Raw genomic sequence first — 12,957 nt, forward strand, 5'->3', positions numbered from 1 at the left:
GACATTGGCATTGATACAGTCAAGATACAGAACATTTCTAATGTCTTTTGTGAAATATCTGTTGTATCTTTTGCACACTTTCTAATTGGATTGTTTATTTGTTTATTGTTGAATTTTGAGTGTTCTTTATATGTATAATCTAGATACAAGTCCTTCGTTGGATATGTAGTTTACAAATATTTTCTCCTACTCTGTAGCTTGTCATTCTCTTAACAGGGTCAAGTTCAATTTTAATGCAAACAGTTCTGTGTTTAAATAAAATGAATTACCTAAGAAACGAATTTCTAAAAACCAAGGTTTGCACAGCTGTCTAATTGATCATGTAGTGAGTAATGAAAGCTGTAAGAAAAAGGGGTTTATCATAATAGAAGAGTGAAGTTCCGTGCACTTCTGTTGTTTTTTGAGTATGTGATTTCAGATCAGTTTTATTGTTACTAATTTTTATTTAGAATTTGGGAGAAAAAGACTGCACCTAATGAATTATTTCATAATAATTTTCTGAGTAATGAAAACTTAACCAGTTGGTTCACTTCAGTATTTTTGCTTTTAATATCAGGTTTCAGATGATGATAAAGAAAAGGGAGAGGGAGCTCTTCCAACAGGGAAATCTAAAAAGAAAAAAAAGAAAAAGAAGAAGCAAGGTGAAGATAACTCTCCTGCACAGGTAGAGTATAAAACAACAGACATCATTCATTAAGCACCTACTGCTGACTTGTGAAAAGATAATTTGCAGATGCTAAGAAAATGTAGAGACATAAAGACACCATGTGAGACATCAAATTTACTTGAAAAGTAAATTTGAAAAGTCATAGAATGTTTTAAAGATTTTATGTGTCATACAGTAATAAAAATGTTATTGCTCTAAAGAAAATACCAAAGGTATAAACCAAAAACAAATAAATAAAATTCTAAATTAGATGCATTTTAGTTTATATTATGATGAAATGGACCGGGGGGGTACAGTATTTCACACATACAGAAATTCTTTGAGTAATGGAATTTAGCAAATTAGAATTTTAGCACATTTAGAAGAATCATGCGCATAACAAGTGGAGTCTTTCCCTTGACTCTGGCTGTTCCACTTGGTATCCTTTCCTGATTTTTTGGCTTCTAACAGAAACTTTCTATTTATATCACTCCTACATTTTCCTTTTCTTTTCTTTGGTTTTTCCTATCTGGGAAAGTATTTTTAGATCATTATATAGATGAAAACAAAGATTTTAATTTCAAATGTAGTAGATTACTGGAAATACGCATGGATTTGTTTTTGAAAGCATTATCACTGTTACAACTTATGAAAATCTTATTTCTTACTTATAACCATGTGGCTAATTGTTTTCATTCCTTGAAATGTAGGAGATAACCAAAATTTCTAGGGGATAGGCTACATAGTAATTTTCCTACTTATTCTATTTGGAAAAAATTTCTGCGTGACTTTTTAAAGAAGTATGTGTACAGTTCTTTTTTGTTGTGGGAAGCACAACCCTTCATAAATGATACCAATCCATTATCAATATTAGTTTTTTCTCAGTAATATTAGGTGGGCATTAAGGTTAACATAACTAAGATCAATGGACATAAAAACAAAAACTATATAGTAGGTGTGCTTTTCTTTTTTCTTTTTTTTTTTTTTGTGGTACGCGGGCTTCTTACTGTTGTGGCCTCTCCCCTTGTGGAGCACAGGCTCCGGACGCGCAGGCTCAGCGGTCATGGCTCACGGGCCCAGCTGCTCCGCGGCATGTGGGATCTTCCCGGACCGGGGCACGAACCCACGTCCCCACCTCCCCCGCATCGGCAGGCGGACTCTCAACCACTGCACCACCAGGGAAGCCCTGGTGTGCTTTTCTTGTTAGCTGAACTAGCTGATGAGAAATGTTATTGATAGCCATACTTTGTTTAGTAATACTATCTGAAATCCATTTAGCCAAACTTTTTCTGGATTTCTGTGATTCATACTATGGCCTTTACTAATACTGCTTTTCTGGCTTGTAGATTAGGTGAGTTCCTTTTAAAAGAAATTTTGTGGGGTAGAGGTATTCCTTAAATTTCAACTTAATTGGCGAAGGTAATTAAATTGTGAAAGTTCCTTTGGTATTCTGATATTCCTTTTAAAAAATGTTTGATCTGCTTTTTAAATATAGTGAATAAGTATACAGGTTTTAGAGTCAGATCTGTATTCACATTTTAGTTCTGCCATTTACTGAGTTGTTTTTTCTTTGTTTGTTGTATTTTGCACAAGTTCCTTAACTGCATAGGTTGCTTTGAGAATTAAATGAGATATCCATGAAGTTCTGTGTAAAGTACACAGCACAGAGTAGAATAAATGATTACGTTTTGGAATTTTTTTTTTCCTTACCATTCACAATGATAGTCCTATTTAATATATTCTAATTCATACTTATTTCACATACCTAAACATGTAATTTCTTTTAAAAAGTTTGAAGACCTAAGAATGGAAATGTTTAAAGTTGGAAAAGACCATAAAAATTACCTACACAAATTTTATTTTACAGTTGAGGAAACTGCAGTTTGGGGAAATCAAAGATTTGTCCTTGACGTAAGCATTTGTCCTTGACTTAGCTAGGTTGTGGCATGGCCAAAACTGAAATTCCTATCTGTCCTTTCTACTGTGTAAGCTTAATTTATCTAGAAAATGCACTTATGTATAAATATTTCATTCCTTGAAGAAGTCATTAAGTGAAAGGCTATTTCTAAAGTCTTAAAGTAGCACCTAATTCCCCGTGTACTTTTTCTAAAAGGAAAAAAATACTTGTTTGGTTTAGTAAATTAAATGGTTCCCATTTGGGGATGTGAGTATGTTGTTTTTTAATTCACAGTTGATTTAAATCCCTGAGGAAAGCAGGGATGATGAACGTATATTCCAGATGTACCTATGGTTAAAATTCTTGAATAACTATTTTTTTATGCTCTTTTAAGCCGTTTGGGCAGTTTCTGAAATAAAATTATCTTCTTGGAATATCTTCTGGACAGTAGTACTACAAACCAAATAGATTTTAATTAGTAAAAATGAGTGATTTGTATCATCTAATACACTACTTTTCTCTGTAGGACACAGAAGAATTAGAAAAAGAGATTAGAGAAGAGCTCCCAGTGAATACCTCTAAGGTCCGTCCAAAACAGGAAAAAGCTTTTTCTTTGAAGACCATAAGCACTAGTGATCCAGCTGAAGCGCTCATCAAAAATAGCCAGGTAACTTTCTGATATGTAAGGAATAAAATTTTGATGACTTGAGAATTGTATTAATAGTAATATTTTATGGAGGCCCATGCTAAACATTTTAAATACACTAAATTGCCCTTACAACAACCCCACAAGAAAGGTACAACCCATTATATAAATGAGTTTAGAGAAGTTGAATAAGTTGGCCCAAGTCCCATAACTATCAGAGGCAAAACTAGAGAGAGCCACTAGACTGTGTTTTTTTCTTAAATATCTAGGCATACAAGGGATACATGGCTTACAGAAAATGTGACTGGTTCCACTTTCCCAAAAGCATGCACATAATATAACATGACTATATAGTCCGACCTCTCAGAATGTAGCATTTGTTTAAAGTTTGCTGACAATATCTTGAACTGTGTGCCGTCTGTGGAAAATTTTGATATGTCAGAAGAGACCATTTTACAAAAGGTCTAGACCAGTGACACAAAGACCATAGCTCTTTAAAGTCTGATTTCTAATTTGCTAAGTTATATCATTATAGAAATACAAGGAATATGAATGACTGTGAAATTCTGCATGGTTCGTTTATATACTCATTCAAAAAATGTATTGAGAACCTACCACAATGCCACACACTATTTAAGGTTCTGGGGACACATCAAAGAACAAAGCAGGCAAAAAAAATCTCTGCCTCTATGGAGGCTACATATTTAATAAGACAGCTTTACACAAGAACCTGAATTACTGTTAAGAGAAAGAATTTGTAACAGTCTGGTACTAAAAATCTTAACCATACTTCCTATTTGGACTTGATGCTTTTAATTCCCTGAGAGTATTTTGATGTAAAAGAATGCAGTCTCAGTACATACACAGGACTTCCCTGGTGGCGCAATGGTTAAGAATCCACCTGCCAATGCAGGGGACACAGGTTCGAGCCCTAGCCCGGGAAGATCCCACATGCTGCAGAGCAACTAAGCCCGTGCGCCACAACTACTGAGCCTGTGCTCTAGAGCCCACGTACCTAGAGCCCGTGCTCCACAACAAGAGAAGCCACTGCAATGAGAAGCCTGTACACCGCAATGAAGAGTAGCCCCTGCTCGCCGCAACTAGAGAAAGCCCACATGCAGCAATGAAGACCCAATGCAGCCAAAAATATATAAATAAATTAATTTAAAAAAAAATACATACATAAATTTAATAGTAAGACTGCAAAGGGTCACATGACATTTTGATGTTTTACTTAATAAGTCATTTTCAGAAGCCATCTTGTAAAGGATATTTGAGTCCTTCTGTGATTTAATATAGGTAAGTGAGAGAATGGGGGGGAAAGAGATTTAAAATGAGTACTGAAACTTTTGGGTATGAAATAAATACAGGAAACATTATTAAAGTTGAACCAAGCAACATAAATGCAGCTTCAGATACCTGAGATACGAGGAAGGAATCCTAGTAGTTACCTGGGTGCACACATCTGCCTCTTGTTTCCTTTCCCGTTGTGCTTTCTTGAACCCATGGAGCCTGGAAGAACAAGGGGCAAGAGAAGCATGACTTACCTTTGTTTCTGTATTCAAAATAATCATCACAGGTAGAGCTGAAGGGTGAGATGATCTCTTACTCATCTGTTACAGCCTCAAGGCACTGTAAGTGTTGGAGTTTCTGTTGTTACCTGTCCTGAACATTCATTAACAGTCAGGCCTCATTCAGGCAAATCAGTTAGTTTACCTCTCTGCTCTGAGGTTGCAGAGGAGAAGGAAGATTCAAGAGTTTCAGGCCCTACGCATTATGATTTCACTTACCAGACTCAATAAAACTCTGACGATTTGGACCTGAGTTTTACTAGTTGCTTTAATAGATAAGACTAGTAGCCATAGTCTGCTGTATCTGAGGCCATCTTTTTCCTTGGGGAGGAAACTGAACCTATTGCTGCTGCTGTTTGAGATATCCCTAACTCTTGAGAAGGACAAAAGGGAGTATCACCTACTGGTAGTTCAGAAATTTGCTGTTTTCTTTTTGCCTTCACATGAAAAGGTTTTGAGGAGGTGAGAGTTAGTGGGAAGTGGGCAGAACCATTGAATACCAAAACATTAAAAAATCCTGTTACCTGTAATGAAAAAGAAAAATGTAAAAGTTAATGAAAATGGAATTATTCACTCTTATGTGAAATTCAGTAAACATCTTGTGATTTTACACATTCATCCATTTTTATCCCAACCTGTATGTGTGGATATTGTAAATAAAGACTTATTTGATTATATGTCACTAGAGGGCAGGCATGAGTTGTAGCGCTTCTGCTGATAAATTATTTGGCAACCATGTTCATATTACTGCTATACAGCCTCTTGTATTACTATGATATTTATTTTTATTTGAAATTTTTAATGAAAATCTAAGATAATTTCATTTCAAAATAGCCTATCAAGACTCTTCCACCTGCTATTTCTACCGAGCCATCTGTTATTTTATCAAAAAGTGATTCTGACAAGAGCTCTTCCCAAGTGCCACCGATGCTACAAGAAACAGATAAATCCAAGTCGAATACTAAGCAAAATAGTGTGCCTCCTTCACAGAGTAAGTAATTCTCATTTTTGGTTCTTTTGCTGTTCTCTGTACTGTCTATAAGTGTTACTATCTTAGAAGTCTAATGGATTACTTATTAGAGCATCCCTTTCCTCCTTTGCAAAGCCTAGATTCCTTGGACCCTTGTGGACCTCAGTTGGGAGGGCCAGGGAGCTGAAGTCACTTCAGGCAAGAATAGGTGGCCAAGGACATACACAGAGGAGGGCTATGCCTGCCCTTACTTGCCCAGTCCCTCCCTTTTTCTGTGCACATGTTCTTAAGACTGCAAATTGTTCTGTGCCCTTTTTTTTCCACCTCTTTTTCTCCCTTTAGCTACCTTTAGTGTCCATTGTATCCACTTTCACTTTTATTACTTAGATTGAGTCTTTTAAACAATGGTTTTTCTAGGTCAAAACTGATGAAATATCATCCATATCGTTAAACCAAATAATAACAGAGGAAAGGAAAAGAGGAAGGCAGCCAGAGAATATCCTAAAAACATGTAACTAGAACTTGAAAATGTAAACATAAAATTTGAGGCATTGTTAGTGGATTTCAAAGCACGTTTTTATTGATACTACTTTCATATTTTTGAAACAGAACAGTATTTACTGTCCTCCTAACTTCTCTCTCTCTCTTTTTTTCCCCCCCTTTTAGCCAAGTCTGAAACTAGTTGGGAATCTCCCAAACAAATAAAAAAGAAGAAAAAAGCCAGACGGGAAACGTGAATATTTTTTTTCCTGAATTGGACGTGTGTTTGCAAACACTGTCTTGAAGATTATGCTGTTTATGCAATAATTTGTGAACATGTACAGAGTTTTATATAAATTTAAACCAATTTTTAAAACAAAACTGTGAACACAACCACCGTAAAAATGGAATCAAAGGAAAGTTAATTTATGAAATTAAGAGGTCAGCAGAATTGGAAGACACTTGGGGAAAGTCTTTTCAATCTAACAAGAACGATCTTAATTTAAGAATATTATCCTGGTTTTACAACAGTGCCCTGTTTACAACAGATTGTGCCCTGTCTCATCTGCAGCTGAGGAATAAAGGATTCTGATTAGAGAGAGGGTTGCCTGCATATTAGTAGGCAGCTTCTTGGATCTTATGCACGGAACTTAAACCATTTGAATCTGTTTTATGCTTAAATCAAAGTGCTTTGATCAAATGCATAATCTGCCATATCTTTACATATTTGTTGGTAGCAATTTGTATTAAAGAAATCACAAGTGCAAATAAAAAGTCATTTATCGTTTGTTTAACTAAACTGTCATGGTTTAGTTTACAATTTTTAAAAAGTTCTTAAAACATTCAAAATGCAGTTGACACTTGTATGGCTTATGAAGTTATTTTTGATAGTCTTACTTTACTTGAATTGTTCAAAGTACAGTATATTTTAAGTTAAGAAAGGTAAACTATATATTTGTTTTATACTTTTAAGGTTCAGACTCACAAATAATGCTCTTGTTGATGATTTGAAAACTTTCAGGCAAAATCCACCTTACATTTTTTCCTTTCCCTAGCAATTACTTTTTTTTTCCCAGCATCAACTCTTCTTCATTACTAATACTATTTTGACTTTAAAAATGAAATCTTTCACAAACTAGTTATACAGACAGAACTTTGATTATATGATGGAGAATGAAATACTAAAGTCAGACAGCTTTAATTGACATTGTCAAGACCTCCAGTTATCAGGAATACATTTTTTTACTGCCTTAACCTGTAGTGCGTAGAATATGCATCAATTTCTTGAAGGGGGTTCGTGTTTTTATAAGAATTTTCATGTAATTATTGCGATCGTGATCAAATAAGGAACGTTTCCTGCTTGAAACTGTATTGATTTAAATGATGTGTGAGATGTTTCACCATTTTCAGGCACTGTGTAATTCTATTGTAATAAACTGGCAGGTATCTTTGTAACTATAAATAGTGCATGCTCAGCCATGTACACTGTAAATAGCCTTTACCAAACGTGTTTGACAAGGACCATAATTAACATCACTTAGTGAATTGTGATAAAGAAAAAAAGCCATGATTTATTCGATGTGATTGGCTTAATTGTTTTCCTGTGGCGCCAAGAATGAACCTGTTTAACAGCTGTAACCAATGGTACTGATCTGTCCATCCAATCTTGTCTTTATTATATTTGACTGTGGTTTGATAGTATTGCATTGTCACACTAGGAAAGCTAAAGAAACAAAATGCTTTTAGTTTTGCTGAAGACTGGCCTTATTAATGGACAGCTTTCCTAACAAGTGATTATTAACTTTTATCAGGTGTTAACATCTGTTTCAGGAACATGGCAGTATGTTTACATGTCAGAAGTTTTGTTTAATTCTATATTTCTAAATTGATTTGTTTAAATAAATTCAGCAAATGGATAGCATTGTTTTTATTTGCTTCAATATCGGGGTAAATAAGCTAAAGTGCCAGGAGTGGATTTCTTCAAGTGACTGTGCTCTGTTCGCTTTATATAGATGCTTCCTAAAGAGTTCCAAGGATTCCTACATTGCAGCACTTTGTAAAGGTATCACAAAGGAGAATTGAATAGGGAGTCTGTGTAATTTTAGAATGTGCCAAAAGATCTATGCTCCAAAAATTGAATTGAACTCTCTCAACTCTACCTCACCATTTCTTTGTCTTAGAGTTGTGTTGGCTGTGTCGAATGGCGGACTTTATTTCTCCAGCTTAGTATCTCTCATTCAACCACCAACACCAGGTGTTAAAACACCATCTTTTGAGGGCAGATTCGGTGTGGAGACGGAGAAGTGCACTGCTAAATTGGGGTGGATCCAGGATGGAGATACCTGTCCCTTCTCTCTGGCTCAAGAACTAGGGCACGGATTTTTATGTTTTAAGAGACGGCAGCCATGAGTGATAAAATTAATACGTTCATTCTCTTACACATGCATGCGATGCAAACTCTTGCACAAGGTATCATTGTTCATTGCTCTTCACTTGTTCCATAAACTTGTTTATGTGACATGAAAGCAGTTTCTGGCGTCTGAACAGAGGAACTGTTTTCCAACGTAAACTCAGAAGGCAATAAAGTCAAGGTAGTGATTCAGGGGAGAGAGGGGAGCCCGTTGTCCTTTGGAGGCTTGGATTAGATGCTCCCCAAACCACTAGTAGGGAGATAAGTGACCCCTTCAGGCTTTGTCAGGCCTGGAGGGGACCCTTGTTCTGATTAGCAAACAAAGCCTCCTAGAGAAACTGCTTAAAACTCTCCCTCATCCTGACCTGTCTCCCCGTACTTAATTGAATGAAAATCCTTCCCTGTTCTGGAGCAGGGAGTAGTGGGTTAGGAATTCCCCAGACTGGAATCCTCCCTCTCTGTCTCCTGAATTGAGCAAAACAATAGTTGAGAGAGTCCAAAAAACAAGTATTGAAATAAAATGTCATTAATGTAATTGACCGTGTTTACTTTGTGCATGCATTTTATTGGGCGGGCAGTGGGAATGACTCATCTGAATCTAATGGCATTATTTCATAGGCTAATCCAGTTTGTACTTGGGTTAAAGATACTGAAGGGCAATATTTAACTACAGAGTTTAGTTTTTCTTAATTGCAAACAGTCCTCTATTAATAGAGTGTGAAATATCTTTCAAAATTTAGAATTTAGGATGTCTAACAGATGTCTTAAGACGTTCCTATAAGCTCATTGCACAAACTGGAATTACTTTCCAAAAGACTTAGGGAATGCAAATATGTTATTTGTAAAATGCATTGAGTGTTGTAAATAAAACAAACCATTTTTGATTTAAGTTGCTCTTTACAGTTCTCTTATGGGAGGGCACTTCGCATCCTAAGCTAGTCTAAAGGCAATGACTTTTTGATGTTCTTGATGTTTCTAAACTATAGGTTCTAAATGTTTCAAATGTTCTTGATGCTCTGAAGCCATAGGTGTACTTGCAGGCTTTACCACTGGCAAGTCAAGTATTTGGAGTGAAGCATCTCTTGAAATGTCCCTGTTCGTGACACAGTGTTCTCTATGGGAAACAGCTTCCATCTTATATCATCTTAGCAGTAGATGTAACTGCCACCAGGTGTAGTGTATCACTTGTATCGACCTTTTAAATTAAGGAAATTAAACTCAAATTTGGCATTATGTATTAGTATGGGTGTGTCCTAAACAATAGTGACTTAATATAGAAGTTTATTTCTCTTGCATGTAAAAAAAAAAAAAAGAAAGCAAGCCCGAGAAAGCAGGCCAGGGCTACTCTGACACTCTGCAGGGCCAGGCATCCAAGGTCCTTCTGTGTTGCCCTTCCACATTCTCAACATGTGGCTTTTGTGTCGCGGTTGCAGGCAGCTGCACTAGCTAGAAACCTCCTCTCAGCATTTCTGCTCCCTTCCTTTAAGAGCACTTCTTCACGTTACTCACACCACACAGGCTTATCCACCCAAACTCAATCACTTGATCCTACTAGCTACAGAGAGGGATGGGAAGTCATAGTGTTTATCCTGGGCTGTCATGGGCCAAAGTAACATTTCAGGATTCATTACTGAGGAAGCAGTAGAGAAGTGGATATCAGGAACAGCTAGCGGTCTTCTGTCACAGGGTTGACTACGTTGTGTATATCCTGCAGCCAAGCGTCACTCCTGAGGTCAGGTTTTAGCTTTTCCGATTGAGCGGAAATTTTAAAATCTCTTGGATGCTGCTCAGAGTAGCAGCTAATAGTGTTTCAACTTATATGTAATAGATTGTGGAAGAAATTTCTGCCACTCAGTGACTGCTTGAAATCCTAGAGACCCAGAGGCTTCAAAAAAAACTTAGCAGCCTGCTCTCACACCTACACTGCAAGTATAGACTATAACAATTTTCAGTAGAAGTTACCCTGGTGCATAATGAAATCTTTAAAAAAATAAAAGGCACTGTTACTATTCTAAATACTTTAAAAGAATGATTTCTTTTAATCCTAGCATCAAGAAAGGTATATGAGGTGCATTGTAAGATGTTTGCTACCTACCTAATTAACAATACCGAGGTTCATGAATAGGCTAATCTGAAGAAAATTTTAAGCAGATTCAAGGTCATCCCCATAATAATGGCATTCTTTTTTGTATGTGTGCTTTCCTTTTTTATTTATTGTATCAAAGCATTCAAAATGAATATATGTAACATGTACATAAATTATAAAGCATAATAAAATGAACACCTCTGAAACCACCATTCTGCTTAAGAAATAGAACATTGCCAGTAGGGGCATCTTGGGGGTGAGCTTGCCGTTTGTTGTCAGGTAACAGGGCCGAGGTGGGGTGTAGGGGCGGGCTGTGGAGGCATGGATGAAAATAGCTGCTCTCAGGCGCCCAGCTGGGCACAGCTCCTTTTCGGGGCCACAACTGAGTAGGGGTCCCAGGTAACACATAACCTGGTCTTGGAAGGCTGTCATGACAGCCTCGCTGCTACTGCTTCCTCGAGTCACTCCACTGACATCTGTTGGGAAATTGTTGTCATAAATATGCATACGCACAGTGAATCTGAACATGAACAGTGCCCTCGGAGTTGCGTAGTGCACGCTTTACCTGGCAGCCTTTCCACAGGGAAAGAGGATAGCGAGGCTCTTTTCTAGACAGGAGCTTCCCCCAGGGTTCAGAAGAGCAGCGTGTGTCCTTAGGGCGAGGGTTCCTTGCAAAGTTTGCTGAGGGGGCTGCAGACATTCTGAAAAACACCACAAGGGTGTGTATTGGCAGGACAGCCAGAGCTGTTAGCTACTTAAGACCCTGGAATTATGAATGATTTCTTTCTCTTCTAAACTGTCTTCAATAATTTAAAAAATATATTGCCGGGAAAATTTGGAGCTATTTCCATTTCTCATCAAAACTGAAATGACCACAATAATGAACAATGGAAGAAAACCTGCCTTAGCACTGGAACTAGGAAAGGGGCATCCAAATGCCAGAAACCGGGGGGCATTTCTGTTATTAGCAATCAAAATCCAGAAATTTATCGAAAGAATAAAACAGGTATAATATCAGGAAATCTAACATCTCATTTAATCACAAGATTAAAGCAGAAAAAGTACATGATCATGACACTAAGCTGAGAAGTATGATAATCCAACAGCTATTCCAAATTTAGATTTTAAAAACTTGAAGTAGGTGAAATACTAAAGTCATATCCATTAAAGTCAGAGCAAGGCAGGGTTTCTTGCTAGTCAACATTGTCGTAGGTATGAACAGTTAAAAAAATGCTTAAATTGGGACTTCCCTGGTGGTCCAGTGGTTAAGACTCCGTGCTCCCAATGCAGGGGGCACGGGTTCAATCCCTGGTCAGGGAACTAGATCCTGCAGGCCGCAACAAAAGATCCTGCGTGCCTCAACCAAGACCTGGCGCAGCCAAATAAATAAATATTTAAAATAAAAAAAAAAACATAGAAACCATCTGTATTTTTAAAAGATGTTTAAATTGGTACAACATCAAAGAAGAGAGAGATATTTTTCCCTGTTTGCATACCTAGAAAACCCCAAGAGATTCTAATAAAAAGCTTATGAGCACTAGGAAGAGAATACACTAAAGTGGCAGATACACAAAACCAATAGGATTTTATGTACTAGAATAAGCACCTAGAAAAGGAAATGGAAAAAAAATCCAATTACATCACAACGAAAACTATGGGGTTATTTTGTTTGTTTGTTTTTTGCGGTACGTGGGCCTCTCACCGCTGTGGCCTCTCCCGTTGCGGAGCACAGGCTCCGGACGCGCAGGCTCAGCGGCCATGGCTCACGGGCCCAGCCGCTCCGCGGCATGTGGGATCTTCCCGGACCAGGGCACGAACCCGTGTCCCCTGCATCGGCAGGCGGACTCTCAACCACTGCGCCACCAGAGAAGCCTTATGATTTTTTTTTGCCCGCGCCTCACTGCTTGTGGGATCTCAGTTCCCTAACCAGGGATCAAACCCAGGGCACCAGCAGTGAAAGTGCCGAGCCCTAACCACTGGACGACCAGGGAATTTCCATAACTACCATATCTAGAAATAAATGTTTCAAGAAAGATACAAGGCCAAATGAAAACTGTAGCCTTTTTGAAGGACAGAATAATGATCTAAGAAATGAAAAATCATCATCCTTTATTTGGAAAACAAAAATATCAATATTTTCCAACTATGTAAACTCAGTTCAATTCCAGTTAGACTGAAACAGGTTTTTCAAGTACCTCAAAGACTATGGAAACAAATAATTTGAAAGAAATGACGTATGAAAAAGTAGCGA

At 37.4% G+C, this 12,957-nt stretch overlaps 1 protein-coding gene across 3 annotated transcripts in view; it reads left to right on the forward strand.

The window, feature by feature from the left end:
- The window catches only part of MTDH (metadherin), a 53,017-nt gene extending 46,221 nt beyond the window's left edge, over positions 1–6,796 (forward strand). The window contains exons 10-13 of one of the 3 annotated variants that reach the window (XR_013811343.1): positions 557–664; positions 2,514–2,557; positions 3,070–3,210; positions 5,595–5,733. Coding sequence is in view for 2 of the 3 variants with exons in the window: in XM_079722486.1 (XP_079578612.1) it covers positions 557–664; positions 3,070–3,210; positions 5,595–5,751; positions 6,397–6,467 (477 nt within the window). In the remaining variant the exon portion in view is untranslated. Of the gene's footprint in view, positions 1–556; positions 665–2,513; positions 2,558–3,069; positions 3,211–5,594; positions 5,752–6,396 lie in introns of those variants that run through there. The other 2 variants (XM_079722486.1, XM_079722487.1) reach the window with 2 other exon arrangements.
- The last annotated feature ends 6,161 nt before the right edge of the window (positions 6,797–12,957 follow it).

This window comes from Hyperoodon ampullatus (genome assembly GCF_949752795.1).
Source record: "Hyperoodon ampullatus genome assembly, chromosome: 17".
In the NCBI taxonomy this organism is placed as follows: Eukaryota; Metazoa; Chordata; class Mammalia; order Artiodactyla; family Ziphiidae; genus Hyperoodon; species Hyperoodon ampullatus.